The sequence below is a fragment of the Myxine glutinosa genome, chromosome 1 (assembly GCF_964187855.1).
Source record: "Myxine glutinosa chromosome 1, kmMyxGlut1.1, whole genome shotgun sequence".
Lineage (NCBI taxonomy): Eukaryota > Metazoa > Chordata > Myxini > Myxiniformes > Myxinidae > Myxine > Myxine glutinosa.
The window spans coordinates 366,709,899-366,729,464 of NC_136261.1; the positions used below are offsets into that span (position 1 = coordinate 366,709,899).

The window sequence follows — 19,566 nt, forward strand, 5'->3', positions numbered from 1 at the left end:
TGCGTTCAGAGCTCATGCAAGCTCAGGCAAACATATGTTCCCAATTTAATGTCGCTCAATTCCTCATCTCTGCCAGTCCATGGTTTGAACTACAGTAGACAAGGTAGAGCATTTTGAAGAGAAAGCACTACCAAGACAGATAAGGGGAAGGTAAAAGAACGCCAAAGAACACCAAAAAAAGAACGCCAAATAACACATTTATACAAATATGAGCAAAGTATCTTTCGGGGAGAACCTACAAAGTGCATCATGTAGTAGTAGTAGTAGTAGTAGTAGTAGTAGTAGTAGTAGTAGCAGCAGTGCAATAATGTTGAGTAGATTGTAGAAATTTCCATTTTTTTAATGACCACTCTCTCTGGCTAATGTATTTATGCGATGATCACATCAGGGCATCAATGGGCGCGAGTACAAAACGAGCCACAAAAACCACAAATTAGGTTAGTGGGCATTTCATGAACATGTTGAAATTTCCCCAAAGATGAAGACACCGCCTAAATGTAAAAATGTAAACCAGATGGACGAGTTTTGGTAAAGAATGCCGCAAATAGAAACCTCCCCTTTTTCAGGAAAAATAAATCCAAAGACGTGTTCCGTGACCCGATCCATGGAGACTCTGCTCTGTTCTGAAAACTCTGGTTAGTCTTTCATGATCAAGTTTTGACTTATGAATGTTTAACGGTTTTCATTGAATGTGTAGACTGTAGATGAATGCGCTATTGTCCTGCATCATTATAACTTAACATTACCACCTCACTTTGATGTCTAAAATTGTCTGTCTTGCACCTGTTCCATTACAAGTAACTTAACATTACCACCTCACCTACGCCACTAAACTCGTTTAAGTGTTCATGAAGCCAACCCTCCCACCTCTCCCCCACTCTTATCCCCCTCCCTCCCCCTGGTATTAAATCTCTATCAGCCTCTATTATTAGGCTCCTACTGGTTTCGCTTTGCTCTCTGTCTGTCCGTCCGTCGGTCTGTCCACCCCACCTGTGGTTTTTCAGACTTTTCCCCCATACCCTTTCGCATATTCAGCTGAAACTTGGTATATGACTTCATTATGACAAATTACAGAACAAGTTCAAGCTTCAGGACGTTCCGTCATTTTTTCACAGAGCTATGCCCTTTTTGGACTTTGAAAATATCACATTGGTAGCGACTTTATCCCCCTCCGAGGCCATGTCGCAATTCTTGCAAATTCTTGCAAAGCAAAGCAAATGCAAAGCAATTCTTGCAAAGCAATTCTTGTTCTTGTCGTTTTTGGTCGAGGTGTTCAGGGACTTTCAATTTTTAGGTTTTTAGGTTTAGAGACTATTAAAATGATTGGTATTTACATGCATATCGAGTAATTTTGATGAGGGTAGTGTAACTCCTCCAGCTCCCCCCTCCATGATCTTTCTGTACGCATATAATTTAACAAACACTACAGGAAGAGCTGAGCCTGGATCAGAGCCGGCTCCAGAGCCGGCTTCAGAGCCGGGATCGGAGCCGGGATCAGAGCCGGGATCGGAGCCGGCTTTAGAGCCGGCTTCGGAGCCGAGATCGGAGCCGGGATCAGAGCCGGGATCAGAGCCTGGATCAGAGCCGGGATCAGAGCCGGGATCAGAGCCGGGATCAGAGCCGGCTTTAGAGCCGGCTTCGGAGCCGGGATCGGAGCCGGGATTAGAGCCGGGATCGGAGCCGGGATCAGAGCCGGCTTCAGAGCCGGGATCAGAGCCGGGATCAGAGCCGGGATCAGAGCCGGGATCATGTTGAAGTCAATGGGATAGACGTTTGTTGTTTCTATAAACGACATCTGCATGCGCCTCGACTGCCACAACAGAGAAGCAGATTTTTTGGCGAATAAAATGGTAAAAAAAAAGTTTTTATTGGATTAAAGCAAATGGGAAATTGTATATTTGTGGTACCTAAATAAATTTGTATGAGGACCCTCAATTCATGTCAGGGGTATTGCTTTGGTCACCACGCTTCCCTCATGTTAGTTGGCGAGAGAGAGCTTAGGAAGGATTTTAAAATTTGCTCATGGTGCCTGCGACAGCTCGCCTACTCTTCGCGAAGGATTCCGTGAGATCTTTAACATCCACCAACTAATGTCGGCACATGGGACTCCCATTGAAATCCGTCTGAGGGACGGCACACACATTGATGAATCACCCTGGTGGTAAAACTCCGGGAAAATAATAATAAGAGCAAGAATTGCTTTGCTTTACATGGCCTCGGAGGGGAATAAGGCCCTACCAATGTGATATTTTCTAAGTCCAAAATGGCTTAATTCCTTGAAAAATTGACCGAACGTCCTGAAATTCGAACTTGTTCTGTAACTAGGCATAATAAATCCATGTACCAAGTTTCAGTTGAATATGATAAAGCGTTTGGGGGAAAAAGTCTGAAAAACCACAGGTGGGATGGACAGCGGACGGACGGACGGACAGACAGACAAAGAGCAAACATATAGTCCCCTCTGGTGAAGCTGGTCGGGGACTCATAATAATAGTAATAATGATAATAATACGAGTTCCATTTCAAGGAACTTCGATGCAGGAGGAGGCCATTAGGCCCATCAAAGTCTGCGCCATTATTGCCAACCTATGGTTGTTTGTCCGTGCTCCAGCCTTTTCAAATGTTGAGCATCAAGCAGTTAGCAGCACGTACCACTTTAAAGTCTTTGGTGCGACCCCGACAGGGTTCAAGCCGCTGAGCTCCCAGACTCAGAGGGGATGCTCTAGCCATAGCACCAGTGGGTCCGGATGATAGTCATAGCTGGGTCAGGATTCGAACCCAAGCTAGACAGTTCAGAGGTAAGGGTTCATACCTCGAGGCCATCCATGGCAGCCCAAATAACCATAAACCATCATTTAAACTTGATATTTTTATTAACAAGAAGCGTTTGAAGTAAGTTATTTGCTACCGAGACTTTAGATACAATAATTTACAGAAGTCAAAAACTTTTTACTTTTACTTTGACTTGACTCGAACTTTTCGACAGGTTTCCAAGCAACGCATGATTTCATCCTAGCTGAGCTTTATTTGATTACAATCTGGGTTGTCCAACCAGTTTGAGCGAATGAGTAAGTGTTTCCTTGCATAAAGCAACTGTGTGGGACACTCACCCTTCTGAACACACTGTTCCAGAGTCGAAGAAGTCGCGGCCTTGTTTCCAACCGCATCCGCCCGATGGGCCGCAGACCATCGAGGGCGACATGGCGATGTACAACCCAGATTATGAGGACGACTCGCAAGGCCTCGTCAAGCCCAAGAAGCTGCCCAACCCAGTGAAGGCCTCTCGCACCCACCAGGATATGCACAGGGAGCTGATGATGAATTGCCGGAGGTCAGGAACGAGTCAGGGAAGGAGTGAGGGTTGTGAGGTTTGATAAAGAGCTCGATAAATGTCTTTAATCCATGTCCTGTTTGAGATCACATTAAGCTTTTGGACTTTATGGAAGAGCAATATATTGAAGGAAGGGAACGTTGTTGCTAAATATGGAGCAAAAACTGAATTTGATGAAATTTCTGCAAAAGAATATCTATCAGTTGATGCAAAATGTTTCTGTATTTCTGTTTGTGTTTCTTTCACTTTATCCAGGTAACTTTGTGAATCCCTGTGACTATTGCTAACCCTGGAATCAATCGAAGTGCTTGACCGCTGTACTCTCTCTAAGGCAGCTACGTCCTTCCTCAGATGTGGTGACCGGAACTGTACACAATATTCTAGATGAGGCCTCACTTCGTTATCCTTTCCCAGCCCCAGCATCTTACATTTATTCAGGTTAAATTGCATCTGCCAATCTTTGCCCAATCTATGAAAGTATCTCGACTTTATTGAATCCGATCACTAGCCCCTCTGCTATCTACCTTACCTTCGAGCTTTGTGTCATCGGAAAATTTGGAAAGCTGACTCTTAGGCCTCAGTCACACTGGATCGTACGATTTCTGGATCGTGCGATTGATGGCAATCTGGCCGAGGTACGACCAATCGTCAATGTTTGCTACGCTCTCCATTTGCGATCGCAAACAGCGATTGGTCTTAGGGGTCATCGTACGATTGGTGGTATGCGTGATTGTGCGATCACCAACGATTGGAGAAGATCGATCGCAAGATCAATCGTAGGTAATCATGCGAATAGTGATGGGGATCAGCGACCAATCGTACGGTCAATCGTGGCGACTTGCGACCGCTCGGATATAATCAATCGTGGCGATCTGTGAACGCTCGCACTACCGATCGTGAGGTTGAACGACAGGTGGCACCACCAATCGTCAGGTGGCAGGACCAGTAGCACGACCAATCGTGCGACTACTTGACCCGCGATCATGCACGACTGGTGGTGCGTCCATGCACGACTGGTGGTGCGTCCATGCACGACTGGTGGTGCGTCCATGCGCGACTGGTGGTATGACCATGTAAGACCTGTCTGCGACCTCTTATGATTTGGAATCGCAGGTCAGAAGTTTTGAACATGACCATCTACCTTGCTGCGACTGATTTTGCTCTGGCGATCACCCACGACCTCTGTGACCAGTCCGCGCGCTCTTTCTACGATTTGCCCGCGATTCACAAAATTTTCGGTCGCAGCTAGGTCGTAACCTGGTCGCAGGCCTGGTGTGACTGGGGCTTTAACCCCACTATCCAAATCGTTGATGTAAATTATGAATAATCGTGATTCTAGTACTGATCCATGAGGTACCCCACTATTTACATCCTCCCACTCACAGACACTCTTTGCTTCCAATCCCTAAGCCAATTCCCAATGCAGGTAGCTACCTGACCAGCCACTCCACAAGTCGTCACCTTTCCCTATCTGTTCCTTAATGTCGCCAATACCCAATACCCACACCTGAAGTCAAACTAACAGGTCTATAGTTCCCCAATTCTTCTCTGGATCCTTTCTTAAACAACGGTGTTACATTTGCGACTCTCCAATCCTCCAGTACCTGTCCTGACTCCAACGAGCTGTCAAAGAGATCCGCTAACACAATACTTATCTGCTCCATCACTTCCCTGAATAATCTAGGTCTAGGATACATATTATCTGGCCCTGGAGCTTTGTCTTCCCTTCATTTTTCTCACTGCTTCCTCTGCATCACCTCATCTACTCCTACGTAGAGCTCTTATAAAAGCCCTTGCCCACCCTGGTTAGATATACTCAGCTATTGGAAGTTCCCCTTACTGATTCCTTTTATACTTTTACCCCTCCCTCCTCCCCCAGCCCTCCCCCTTCCACAGATCTACCGACGTCCCTGTTCAAAACTGTTGTGCTTGTGTGCTTCCCTCTCTCTCCCCCTCTTGTCTCCCGCTCCCTTCATCGTATGTTTTATGTGTCTGTGCATGGTTTCATGTTCAATGTGTTAGCTCTTACACGAGCATCGATTCTGTATCATCATACTAAAATACGCCATTTGTGTCTGTCTGGTTAATTTTGGACGCCAATACATTCCGTATCCAATCTCAACCAAACTTGACAGGATGACGAAGGGTTACACAATGAAGGTTGTAGTGCATTCATTCCCCCCCCCCCCACTCCCCAAGGGGGTTTTCTCCCCCGAGCGGGTTTTCCCCGCCACTGCCGTCAATGGGGTTGCATGTTGAGGTGTATATCCGTGGTAAGTTAGCTTTATCGTGGCGTTTTTCCAAGGCCGCTTCGAATAACAAAACTAACGATAATAGCATAATATAGCGATGTTCGCTGTTTATAAACAAACCCACCATATCTGCGCATGTGCAGCAGCCTGGTTGGAAAAAGCGCAGTGTTTTCGTTTTGCACAATGGCGTCGCTCGACACACATGTGATCGTTTGAGTATTTTAATAGTCTTGACACTGTTGCAAAATCTCGGTACAAATCGAAGTTGAGTTATAGGAATGGTGAGGATATTCTTCCGGATCCATTTGCATTGAAAGGATGGCAAAACAATCCATCTTGCTGGCCAGATTTGAACTACGGCGACATGTACACGTACTTGATCGACACACCGAGTATCTACACAAGGGAGTCACTGAAGGCATTCAGGTCATTAGAGGCATACAATTTTTTTTTAAGTGGTCATGTGAAGCCACTGTGGTATCATGCGATTGGGAATGATGTACCATTCTGCTTTATCAAAGGCAAAGTCATACCATCACAGCATCTCAACAACAAACCTCATGAGGCCTGGGTGTGTGTGGGGAAGAAGGAAGAACTGCCACTGCCACTCTGCCACTTTAAAACTGCTGGCAGTGATGACCGGTTTACTCGCACCCACTTTTGATACAACCCCACTTTTGATACAACCCCACTTTTGATACAACCCCACTTTTGCTACAACCCCACTTTCATTGGACATGCTTTGACACAACCCCCTTGGATACAACCCCGATACACACACACACACACACACACACACACACACACACACACACACACACACACACACACACACACACACACACACACACATCCACACACACGCACATCCCCACGTCCACACACATGCACATCCACACATCCACACACACACACAAACACATCCCCACATGCATACACACACAAACACACACACGCACACAATCACACATTCCCAGACCCCCCCCCCCCCCCACACACACACACACACACACCCTCCCCCCCACACACACACCCTCCCCCCCACCACACACACACACACACACACACAAACACACACACCCTCATCCCTCCCCCCCCACACCCACACCCACACACACACCCACACCCACACACACACACAGCAGCTCACACATGTCAATCCATGCACCGATTGCAGAAAAAGCCATTTTAAAAAGAAAATGAACCTGAAATTGCAGACAGAATTATTTATTTTATCTGAGAAGCCAGCCGGTTCTTCTTCTTCTTTAGTTTCTCACAACTTTGTGTGAAATGCGATCTAGTTAAAAAAAGTCAGAATTTGACCAAATCTGTTTCATTCGTTTGTTAATAGACCTCACCTATTGACAAATCTGCAATTGTAATTTTATTTGAGGTTCAAATGACTGCGGGAGATCGCGTTATCGTAATCACGTCCTGGAAGGACAAAATAGTGCGTTTCTTCTTCTTTCAACAATAAAGACTTATAGCTTCGACACCGTACATGGAGAGTGGCTCTGGAATTCTATAGAAACTTCTTCCCGAGTTCTTTTCAAATCTATTTGTGCAATTAACAACACAGCAGCTCACAGGCATTGTCCTTGAAATGGTGTCACGTCAATGATCGTAAAACTTCACCACTTAGAGACGGCCAGCATGGTTGGTGTTTTGCCAACCAAAACAAAGAGCGCGGTCACGTGATCGGGTACGTGACGTCACGGTAAACATCGCTATTAATGTTATGAGAAAACAATATCAATAGCATTAATATCCCACCTCCCCAAGGGGTTTTTCCTCCTTGAACAAACATCGAGTCAACGTTTATAAATAGCCACAGAGTTCTATAAATAAACTAGAACGCCACTCAGTAGAGCGCATACTCCCACCGTGGGTTTAGTTGGAATAATACGTTGTGGCGGACACATTGTCAGTGGGCAATAATTCCGCGCACCAGTGGGTGGCGCGAGCATCCGGGCGTGGAAGCGCAGCTCGGGCCATGCCCGGAGCGAAGGCGTCACGAGGCGCAGGGTGGAACTGAGGACATGCCACGCCTTTCGGCCGACCGGCCCCGCCCGGGGGCAAGGCGTGGCCTCGGGACATATATGCGGGCTCGATAGTCGAGCCCGCCCGGTGCTTACGTGTGAGCTGTTAATAAAGCATTTCAGTTTGTACAACGCGTGGTGGCCTACCTTCTTGGCAAACGAATCGTGTGTGCACAGCACCACAACGTTTTGTTTAACATCCCCTCTCCCCAAAACAATAAATGAAAAAGAAAGTAGGCCCAAACTGCCAGATAATTAATTTTGATATATCTCGGAATTAGAGGAGAAAAACATCATTTAAGAATAAGAATAAAAGCTTTAATGCAGTAAAACAGAAAAAATCTTTCCCAAAAAAATTTCCCAAAAAAATTCCTGGATCCGGAATAATATCCTGAGCTTCACCAAAAACTAATCAATTCTTCCTTATCCCTAGGGCAATCATCCCACCAACTTTCATCCAAATCCATTCAGAACTTTTCCAGATATCCTGTTCACAAACACACAAACACATGAACATACGAACACACAAACACATGAACATATGAACACACACACACACACGGATGGACACGATCGAATGCGTTACTCCCTGGCGGGGGTAATAAACGTGAAAATCGCAGAGCCAGAACCAGAATTATTTATTTGGTCTGAGAAGGCCCATGCGTGGTTTCTTCTTCTTCCACCTCACAACCCTGGGTGAATATGCGATCTTTTAAAAAAAAAGTTGGAATTTTGCCAAATCTGTTTTATTCGTTTGTTAATATACCTCAGCCATTGACAAATCTGGAACTAAGTCTTTATAAGTTCATCAAATACTGACACCGCGAATGACATTCGCTGAGCTAAATGTTGATATCTCTTCTGAGGTTAAAAAAAACAAAAAAAACAAAACAGTTTTAAAGCATTATACGTATCAAACGATACATTTTATGAAACGGGGAAACCTAATACACACTTTGGTGGTTTTAAAATGACAGAATGTCTTTATTAGAAAAAAAAATGAACATCGAAGACGACGCTGCTAAAAAAAATACACCGCTCTAACGCATAACCACGAGTTTAAACTACATTTACAACAAATATGAAAACTATTTTCATATCACAATGTTAAATATAGAATATATAGAAGATAATGTTTAAAAAAAATGAGCCCTATCTTCCAATGGTAAAAAAATCCTTCAAAAAATTCCTGGATCGGGAATAATATCCTGAGCTTCACCAAAAACTAATCAATTCTTCCTTATCCCAAGGGCAATCATCCCACCAACTTTCATCCAAATCCGTTCAGAACTTTTCCAGATATCTTGTTCACAAACACATGAACACACACACACACACACACACGGACACGAGTGAATGCATTACTCCCTGGCGGAGTAACGAGTGCGCACCTATCACGTGATCCTGTGCCGTTTAGAAGAGTGAGCCGCCATTACCATCTCGTCTTCAGTTGTCATACCCTTCCTCCCTTCCATGGTACACTGAATCTTGTGGTGAGGCAGTTGCCCTGAAACAACTTGCCTTCGCCTCCTGGAAGGCAAATCCAACTGAAGGCAATCTCATTTTCTTTCACAAAGCTCGGAACAAGTGTGTGTCTACCCTCAGGAGAGCCAGGAAACACTATCTCTCTACTCTCAAGACTGAACTTTCAAACCTGTCTGCCTCTTCCAATTCCTGGTGGCATCTGGTCAAATCTGTTTCTGGTGTTTGTTCTCGCTCCATCCCCTCCCTTACCTCAAACGGCTACACATCTGACTTCGCACGTGAAAAAGCTGAATGCCTCAACTCAGTGTTTGCCTCAAAATCTTGTGTCCCAAACCCAACCCAATCTCTCTATCTCTCTATCTCTCTATCTCTCTATCTCTATCTCTCTCTCTCTCTCTCTCTCTCTCTCTCTCTCTCTCTCTCTCTCTCTCTCTCTCTCTCTCTCTCTCTCTCTCTCTCTCTCTCATCAAATCCTTCCTCTTCTCCAATGGCTTGATCTCAGATCATCAATTTGGTTTCAGACCAGGTCACTACTCTGGACATGCTGCTTCTGCTGTCTCAACAATGGATGGAGGTCCTCAATGCCAAACAGGAAATCAGAGCTGTCTCCCTTGACATATCGCATGCCTTCGATACGGTCTGGCACCCTGCTCTGCTCACCAAACTCTCCTCTTTTGGTATCCATGGAAATCTCCACGCATGGCTGGCGGACTTCCTCTCTCGTCGTAGTCAACGTGTGGCCCTGAATGGATTTCTCTCATCTCCCCTTCTCATCAGGCTGGAGTTCCCCAAGGCAGTGTTCTGGGCCCTGTCCTTTTTCTGGTCTTCATCAATGATCTCTCCGACTCTCTGGAAAATCCTCTCTATCTCTTTGCTGATGACTGCACTCTCTGCCGCTCCATTCCTCATCCCTCAGATCGGCAGTCTGCAGCGCCCTCACTCTCTACAGACCTGGACAAAATCACAGACTGGGCAAACAAGTGGAACATGTCTTTCAATCCTGACAAATCTCACACTCTTACTATGTCTCTCCGAAAAGACCGACTGGAAAACCCTCCCATCCACTTTCTCAACAATCCTCTCCAAGAAGTTTTGTCACTCAAGCTTTTGGGTCTCACTATCTGCCATGATCTTTCCTGGTTAAACCACATTTCCAAGCTGGCCTTTTAATCGAATGCCTTATCCTAAAAATCTGAAATTGCATGCATATTATCTCTGACACATTTGCATTGAAATATTAAATTTATGACATCATTGGTCACATGGTTTGGCAGCCATATTGGATTGAAGGAAAATATTAAATCATTATATCTCTGAAACCGCCTATCCTATCGAGGCAAAATTTTACAACTGTCATATAACACCATTGTTGCATATAATTTGAAAATGATGACATCTTAGGTCACGTGGATTGGCAGCCATCTTGAATCGAAAAACGAGCCTTATCCGATCAACATGAAACTTCACAAACGTGATCCCCTACCCATACATATGCAGAGTGTACATTTTTGATGTTGAATGTCACGTGGTTTTGCAGCCATATTATCTTGAAAGCCGATATTTAAAAAATATCCTTTCTCCGAAAACGCTTCACCAATCAATGTGAAATCTGTCCTGTGGTAAAAATGTGATACTTCAAAACAGCTGATGGGATTTAAACCAAACTTGTTTTCTACCCACTGATTTTTCTAAGATACTTATAGGATGCTTTATACCCATTGACAGTGAACAAGGGCATCTACCCATTGTCACGGGCAGGGCCTACACGGAAGCATATTGGCGACACAGTCAAATTGCTCTAGTTTTTTTGTATACCAAGTCAAGGCTCGTGTAAGAGCTAACACATAGAAGATATAATAAAGGGAGTGGGAGACAAGAGGGATGTATCATAAGATGACGCTGTGAAGACTTGTTGATGCGAAGCTCATCATGGAGTCTGTTTGTAAATTTCATGCTTCCCCCTTACAGGGTTTTAGAATTTTAATTTGAGAGATATCTCTCTGAGTCTACATAGTTTCTTTGTCTGCTTGCAATAATGCTCCATTATCACGTAGTATTTTATCCAGAAAAACCAATGCTTTTTCCCGACGATTTGACGATTTGGCTTAATTATGCATTAGCGAAGCAAAAAGTGTGGTTCAGCGATCGGTTACGTATGTATGTAAGTACGTGTCTGCATTTTAAAAATCCCTGTTGGAGGCAACCGTTGGTCCAATTGACACGAAATTTTCCCCATAGTACTCATGCAGAATTTTGTAGTGATAACTATGAAGTCATAGGTCACATGTTAGGACGCCATCTTGTTTAAAATCATTTATCCATTTTGTCGGCAACCGTTGGTCCAATTGACACAATTTTCACCATAGTATTGCAAGCGTCTATTCGCGCAATTTTTTTTTGTGATAATTATGACGTAATAGGTCACATTCTATATGCACTATCTTGGAAAAACCGAAAAACTTTGGACCTCTATATCTCTGAAACCACTCCATGGAAAAAAATTAAACGGCTCATTCTAAAGAACTCCGCATGGGGAATAAGTGCTGTTAACGATGACGTCATTGGTGCCTTTATTATGATGTCATAATTCAACAAGTACAACACTTAGTCCGATGAGTTTGAAATTTATTGAGCGTGATCTATGCACAAATTATATTGGAGAATGTAAATTTATGACGTCATTGGTCACATGGTCTGGCAGCCATAATGGATCAAAAAAAACCCCTTAAAAACAAGAGTTTTGTTGCCCCAAGTCGACTGCACGCGGTAAGTATTATATGAATACCATGTAGTTTTGGTGAGAAATCAATGTCCATAAAACATTTCCACAATATCATTCACCTTTGCCCAGGGGTGTCGGAGTTCAGTCGAAGCCGGAACTGCTGCGCATGATGGAGCACAGGCGGCGGGACCAGGAGTATCGGCAGAGATGTGAGTCGGCTCAACAACGTCCCTCCAGTGCCTTTGAAGTTGAACTACTGAAACGCAGGCAACGCCTCGACCAGGTTACCAGTTAACAATCGTCAATTCCATTAAATGCACTCTTTATGAAATCATGTATGCGTAACATTGTTGCAAAATGGCTGTGATCATATTGGTACGAGTCTGTCTGCCTGGCGTCCATTTAAGGTGGAATGACATAATGTGATTGTTGTGAAAAAAGTGTAATTCTAGAAAAGTACTTTTCAAAGCCACTAATTAACCCAATAATGAACTTCTCAGATGGTCCTCCATCCAAAACCACGATCTTTTCTACCCTCGTCAACCCCGCTCTCTCTCCCTCCCTACCCCCATACCTCCACTCCACCCCTAACCTTCCTCTTTCCAAATTTCTATTTTTCCCTTCTGAGAGTTTCCTTCTGTATCCATCTTGCTCACCCCGTGCATACTCGCCTGCCTCCCATTCCTCCCCACACGCATTGTTTGTCCAGGCCTCTCTCTATCTTGGCCTTCAACTGTGCTGTTGGTGTTTCCACACTCTCCCACTCTCTACGGCTCCTTTTTGTCCTGTACATTGTAGCCCACTTCGAGTTACCCCACCTTCGAGTTACCCTAGACTGTTACCCCACCTCGAGTGGCCTTAATGGCTTTGTGCCGGGCGATATCTCATTTAAAAGTAGAAAAAAAAATTAAATAAAAATACTAATAAAAACTAGAACTGCCACTTTATAACTGCTGGCAGTGATGACCGGTTTCCTCTGCCTTCCCGCTTTGATAAAACCCCGCTTTAATTGGACATGCTTTGATACAACCCCGGTTTGACACAACCCCGCTTTGATTCAACCCCGCTTTCATTGGACATGCTTTGATACAACCCCACTTTGATACAACCCCGCTTTCATTGGACATGCTTTGATACAACCCCACCTTGATACAACCCCACTTTGATGCAACCTTGCTTTGATACACCCCCACTTTCATACAACCCCACTTTGATACAACCCCACCTTGATACAACCCCGCTTTCATACAACCCCCCTTTGATACAACCCCGCTTTCATACAACTCCCCTTTGACACAACCCCCCCCCCCCCTTTGATACAACCCCACTTTGATACAACCATGCTTTGATACAACCCCGCTTTCATACAACCCCACTTTGATACAACCCCGCTTTCATACAACCCCACTTTTATACAACCCCGCTTTGATACAACCTCACTTTGATACAACCCCGCTTTGATACAACCCCACTTTTATACAACCCCGCTTTGATACAACCTCACTTTGATACAACCCCGCTTTGATACAACCCCCCTTTGATACAACCCCGCTTTCATACAACACCCCTTTGATACAACCCCCCCTTTGATACAACCTCGCTTTGATACAACCCCACTTTGATACAACCCTGCTTTCATACAACCTCACTTTGATACAATCACGCTTTGATAAAACCTCACTTTGATGCAACCCCGCTTTCATACAACCCCCCTTTGATACAACCCCCCTTTCATACAACTCCCCTTTGATACAACCCCCCTTTGATACAACTCCGCTTTCATACAACCCCCTTTGATAGAACCCCGCTTTCATACAACCCCGCTTTCATACAACCCCGCTTTCATACAACCCCACTTTGATACAACCCCGCTTTCATACAATCCCCCTTTGATGCAACCCCGCCTTCATGCAACCCCACTTTGATACAAACTCCACTTTCATACAACCCCACTTTCATATCATCATTATTACATATGTTATTCCACATGGAGAGCTCTTTACAATAAGCCATATTTCAATTTTTTTATACGCAGCACTTTTGGAGATAGAGGTGCAATTTTTTTCAGTTTTTCCAAGATGGCGCCCATACCACGTGACCTGTGATGTCATAATTAAAATTAAAAATTCTACAGGAGTAATCAATTATATGGTGAAAATTTCGTGTCAATCGGTCTCATTATTTCAGAGAAAATTATTTTTAAAGAAAAACTTGAAAAATTGCAGTGGCAGTCAGTCACAAGGGCTGAGAAGATAATGTGGAGTTTCTTCTTCTTGACACAATAACAACTTTTAGCTTCCACACCGTACAACCAATCATGTTGAAATTTTATACACTTGTTCCCCTAAAGGACTTCTATTTTTTTTTTAATGTAAAGTTTCACGTCGATCAATGAAGCGGTTCAAGAGATAGAAGGTTTTTAATATTCCAGTTGCATTATTTATCTCTGCCAAACCATGTGACCTATCGCAAATTCCAAAAGACCATTTTAGCATCCAGGCATGGGAACATATTTCTGAAGTTTCCACTCCATATGTTCAAAAATGAGTTAAAGTTTTATGCTTCAAAAAAATCATAGCTCCCAAACCATGTGACATATGATGTCTCGGTCGTTGAACTTTTTGTTCGTCATGGGTATGCAATCATGCATGTAAAGTTTGGCCTCCATGTGTTCAGCCGTTTAGCAGAAAATTGTTTTTTAGTGGTTTTTAAGGCTTTCTCTTAAACATATATGGCGGCCGAACCACGTGACCATTACGTCATTATTAATTTTTATGTCTCCACCGACAAAGTTTCCGGAGGCATTATGTTTTCGGGTTGTCCGTCCGTCTGTCCGTCCGTACGTCCGTATGTCCGTCCGTCCGGACTAAATCTCGTTTTTCTCAGCAACCATATGTCCGATTGAGACAAAACTTTCAGGGTCAGAGTGATACCAATGCAGAATGTTTTTATGATAATTGTGACGTCATAGGTCACGTGGTATGGCAGCCATATTGGATTAAAAGGTAATAATTAAAAATTAATTATTGGAAACCGCTGAATAGAAAAATTTGAAACTTGGCACATTGTCAAGTACTCCCAATGGGGAACAAAAGCATGCTAATAATGACATTATAAGTGAAGTGGTATACCAGCCAAATTTTTTTAAATCGAATTCCTTATCCTAAAAAATTGAAATTGCATGCACATGATTTATGACCCATTTGTATTGAAATATTAAATTTATGACATCATAGGTCACATGGTTTGGCAGCCATTTTTGATTGAAGGAAAATATTAAATAATTATATCTCTTAAACCGCCCACCCTATTGATGCGAAATTTTACAAATAACATCTAACAGCACTGTTGCATATAGTTTGAAAATGATGATCTCATAGGTCACATGGTTAGGCAGCCATCTTGGATAGAAAAACAAACCTTATCCGATCAACACGAAACTTCACAAACGTGATCCCCTACCCATACATATGCAGAGTGATGGCATCTACCCGTTGTGGGACTATGCGGAGGCACATTGGCGACAGTTGCATTGTTATAGTTTTCTATAACAACCCAATCCCAACCCAATCCCAATTATAGTGGGATCCCTGGATGATGCTCAAGAAATTTCATCCTGATCAGATGAAGTTTTGTACTTGTCTAATTATGGGATAATCCCAATTATTATGGACGTCATGTCGAATTATGGACGTCATGGGATAATCCCACTATAATTATGAACGGGTTAATTCCCCCGGAATTTTCGTGATTTCGTATGACTTGAAATATCCCCTCCCACCAGGGGGGCTGGTGACTGTACGATACACATTCACATAGAGAGAACAGGCGTCTCATCTTTTCACCCTGAATACCCTGGACTATGAAGTTGTTTTTTTTTTTACCACCTAAAACCTCCATGGGGTCAAAAGGGCAAGTGTTCTCATATTAGGGTCAAAAGGTCAAATGGTTTAGAACTGTCATTCTTTATTCAGATGTCACAACCTTGAATAAAGTTGTAATCATTGTTCTGTGTTATTTTTGTTTAAATTGCAGCTTGACACGGAGAAGGAACAGCAAACTGGGGGTGAGACGCAATCGGAGGCCACAACTCCAGAATTCTTGCGCATCCGTGAGAAGCTCCGCAGAACTGGAAATGTCGATGCCGAGGCAGTGTGACCCTGTAGTCATAGCAGTGTGGTTGCTCCTAATGATCAATGGGTGACTGCTGGCTTGGCAGTAGGCTGACGGCAAATCACATTCTATCTTACTAGATACCGTGGAATATTTCCATCGACGACCATTTCTTAAATCCTGGGAATCAAAAGCGATGAAGTACATCACCAAAACATTTCTGGCTCTCCGCCACTGCCGTAATGTCTGATGGCCGAGGTGACCCAGTCACAAGGACAGCCGAGCGGTTATGCCTCCTTAACAACCCCAATCATTGACGACTATCAGGGATGCCTCTTTGTGGTGGTTGTACCCTCCCCTCTCCCCCCACCAATGCAAGTCGGGGGCCAAATCTTCCCCCATTCTTCCCTGCTGCCTGGATTCGTCAGAGCAGCGCAGTCACGGTCAGAGTGCTGACCGGTCGCCATGAACCGGCCCTACCCTCTTCTCTCTCTCTCTCTCGCTCTCGCTCTATCTCTCGCTCTATCTCTCTCGCTTTCGCTCTCGCTCTCGCTCTATCTCTCGCTCTCGCTCTATCTCTCGCTCTCGCCCTCGCTCGCTCTCTCTCTCAACCGCTCTCTCTCTAACTCTCTCTATCGCTCTCTCTCTAACTCTCTCTATCGCTCTCTCTCTAACTCTCTAACTCTGCCATGGCCCTGACTTTGTGAAAGGTGGGGGGTGGGGGGTACACCACTCTTGATGTGTGGGATCTCTGGGTGGCTCCTGCGAGATCGATCAGCTGTCTCCGTGTCGCGAGCTTGTTTGAGAGAACTCTCCGGGTCTATACAACAATAACAACAACACCAATCGTTAAAGTAGCTGGTGATACTTTAACACAGCTAGATTGATCAGCACTTACACATTTAACTAACCACACAAAAGGCATACTACAGTGAGCATGGATCAAATGAATGTATAGCTCTTTGATATTATTGTATTAGCTAAGATTAGAATGGAGGAATCCCTATTGGTTTTTTTAAAGGTTTATTATTTAGTTTTACAATCAAAATCTTTTCTTTTTATGTTCCACCTTGTGCTTTCGTTTGTCTTTTTGTTAATTCTCTCCACAACCTATTTCAGAGCTTTGAGGATAGATGTTGAGCTTGTATATTGGAGGAAAATCAAGCTCTCGCGACATGGGTGCGGAGAGGTTTGACTGGGCTTGGATCTTGCCAGAAAATAAATTATTAAGTGATTTAAGTGACCCAGCACCCAGGGACAGGAGTGATCCACTTGCTCAGGGTCTCCGTCGTTGGAGTGAAATGGAGCTGTTCCATGCACGTCCGTACTCTAAACAGTTCTAGCCCATGTGGAATTGAATGGGAACAGGAGAGGTTGTAAAAAATGGAATTCATGGCCTACAAAATTATGTTGAGGAACTTCTGAGCAAGGCTCTTGGATCTTGTTTTTTCTTTCTTTTTTCACATACCCATTTTTCACATCTTGTTTAATGTATAGAGGGTTTAAGGCTAAATTGAATGCCATTTACATATTAATTGAATGAGCAATATGACTGTGCCGAGTAAACTTAAATTATTGTGCAGAATAAACATCAAGTTTATCTTTTGTATAACGGTCCTTCTTGTGGTTTCTTGCTTATTTCATTCCCACACTAACTGAGTTTATCCTTTGGATCAATCTGCAACATTGGACTTAACTAGAACACATATTGCTTCCTGGTTATTGTTACAATATCAGAGAGGTCATTGATATATATATATATATATATATATATATATATATATATATATATATATATATATATTGTTACGGACCGCGGATAAGATGTTAATTTGCCGAGCGGATGGCGCCGCGGCCCTAACAGTTACCCCGACTAACCCGATTCCTGAACGTTGGCCAAAATCGCGCCACAGATATTCAATAGGGAAAAGACAAAGGCGACACGGATGTGAAGAAGAAGAAGAAGAAGAAGACAAAAAGGGTTTGCAATACGAATATAATTTATTTGCTCTTTACAGGACCAAAGAAACCAAGGAAGAAGGAAGGATAATAAAATAATTTACAGAAGAACTCAGAGACAGTGAAAATACTAGCTTATCTAACAGGCTTAACTTATTCCCTGGACAGAACAAACAAAGACGGACTCACACGGGGAATTGCAGAGTGGATTGGCTGGAAGGAGGTGGGTGGCTGGAGGGGGAGGAAGGCACGGCGCTGGCTGGAGCTTGATCCCGCACGGGACGTCGGGCTGGACCTCGACGGCCGCCGATGCCACCGATCCTGTCGTGTGCGCGGGATCATGGGTCGGAGCTGCTTGGTGGAGCCGACGCGCTGGTTGGGGGTCTGGCATGACGGGTTCTCTCCTCTCTCTTTCTTAGTCCAACCCAGTCCAACAACTTCCTCTCTTGCTTAGTCCAACAACAACTTCCAGGCTTTTCGGTGTTCTGATCTCCTCCCTCCTCGACTCTCTCTGGGGGCCTCTGCCTCGGGTTATATAAGCCCCACCCTTGACCCTTTTGCGAACCTCCCCCAAACGTTCTCTCTCCGCCCTCTAAAGCCAACCCCTCGTTCTGGGTTGGTCGGCAAGGGCTGGTTCACTCCTCCCCTCTATGACGAGGTGGAGACACGCCCTTCTTCCCCGACCTTGCCTCGTGGCCAATGGTGGTTTTGGGGCGATTCGAGCTAGCCCCAGCCAAAGGGCAGCAATAGCGAATGAAGAAAACCGCCCAAAATGCAGTTGGCAATTGCAGGAAAGTGGACGGCAGATGAAATGCAGCAAAGTGGCTAAACCTGGCACTTGGAAGATGCCATGTCGGAGGGATCTACTTTATTTAATGCAGTGCAATGGAGTGTCAAATTAATGGAAGACAAATCCTTAGCTTAATACACATAATAAGGATTTAACTACTGAACATGGATATATGGTGTCCGTGTATGCTTTATGGAATTAACTACGGGAACGCCCTTTGACCTTTATACAACACTGGAGTAAGGAGGGCGATATTTTTACAACAATTTACACAACAACAACAACAAAAAAAACAACCATTCTCATATCCACAACACTGCACCCTCCTCCTCTTAGGCACGTCCCGGGCCTCTTACCTTAACATTTAGTGTGGCACGTAGGTGTAGTTCCCTCTACATTTAACCTGACCCTGTGTGCGACAGTTTTAAAACATAAATAAATATGTCCCGCTGCTCCATTGCACCCTGCCTAACAGATTCACGCCCACAGCTAACCGAATTGCGGAATGGTCTTCAAACTATACATTTAGGGTGGGGGCGCATTATTTACAATGACTCTGCTTTTATTTACAATACTAACCCAGGACCTGTGATCGTTCTTTTGGGGGTGGGGGGAGACAGTCTGCCCTGCATCGATGCACCATGAAGCACCCCAAAAATACACCAAAGTACCCTCAAGCACCAATCGGTGCACAGTCATCACTGTTCAATAAAAAATAAACCGACAAACCCTGCTGGTGGTCTCTTGCTCTTCGGCTCCCTCTGCTGGCTATTGCTATCTTCCAGGTGTTGTCATCTTCTTTGCTGGCGGCCTATTTGCACATGAAATAAAATGCACCCAACGTGTCCATTTCTTTTATTTATGGCCCACAGGGG

The 19,566-nt window shown here is 44.2% G+C and overlaps 1 protein-coding gene across 1 annotated transcript; it reads left to right on the top strand.

Moving 5' to 3' along the window:
- The first annotated feature begins 538 nt into the window (after positions 1 to 538).
- On the top strand, positions 539 to 17,554 carry LOC137414902 (protein FAM107B). The gene is made up of 4 exons (XM_068100460.2): positions 539 to 635; positions 3,133 to 3,331; positions 11,959 to 12,112; positions 15,865 to 17,554. The coding sequence occupies exons 1-4, from the start codon at positions 605 to 607 to the stop codon at positions 15,985 to 15,987; spliced, it is 507 nt and encodes a 168-aa protein (XP_067956561.2). The 5' UTR covers positions 539 to 604; the 3' UTR covers positions 15,988 to 17,554.
- Positions 17,555 to 19,566: the final 2,012 nt, after the last annotated feature.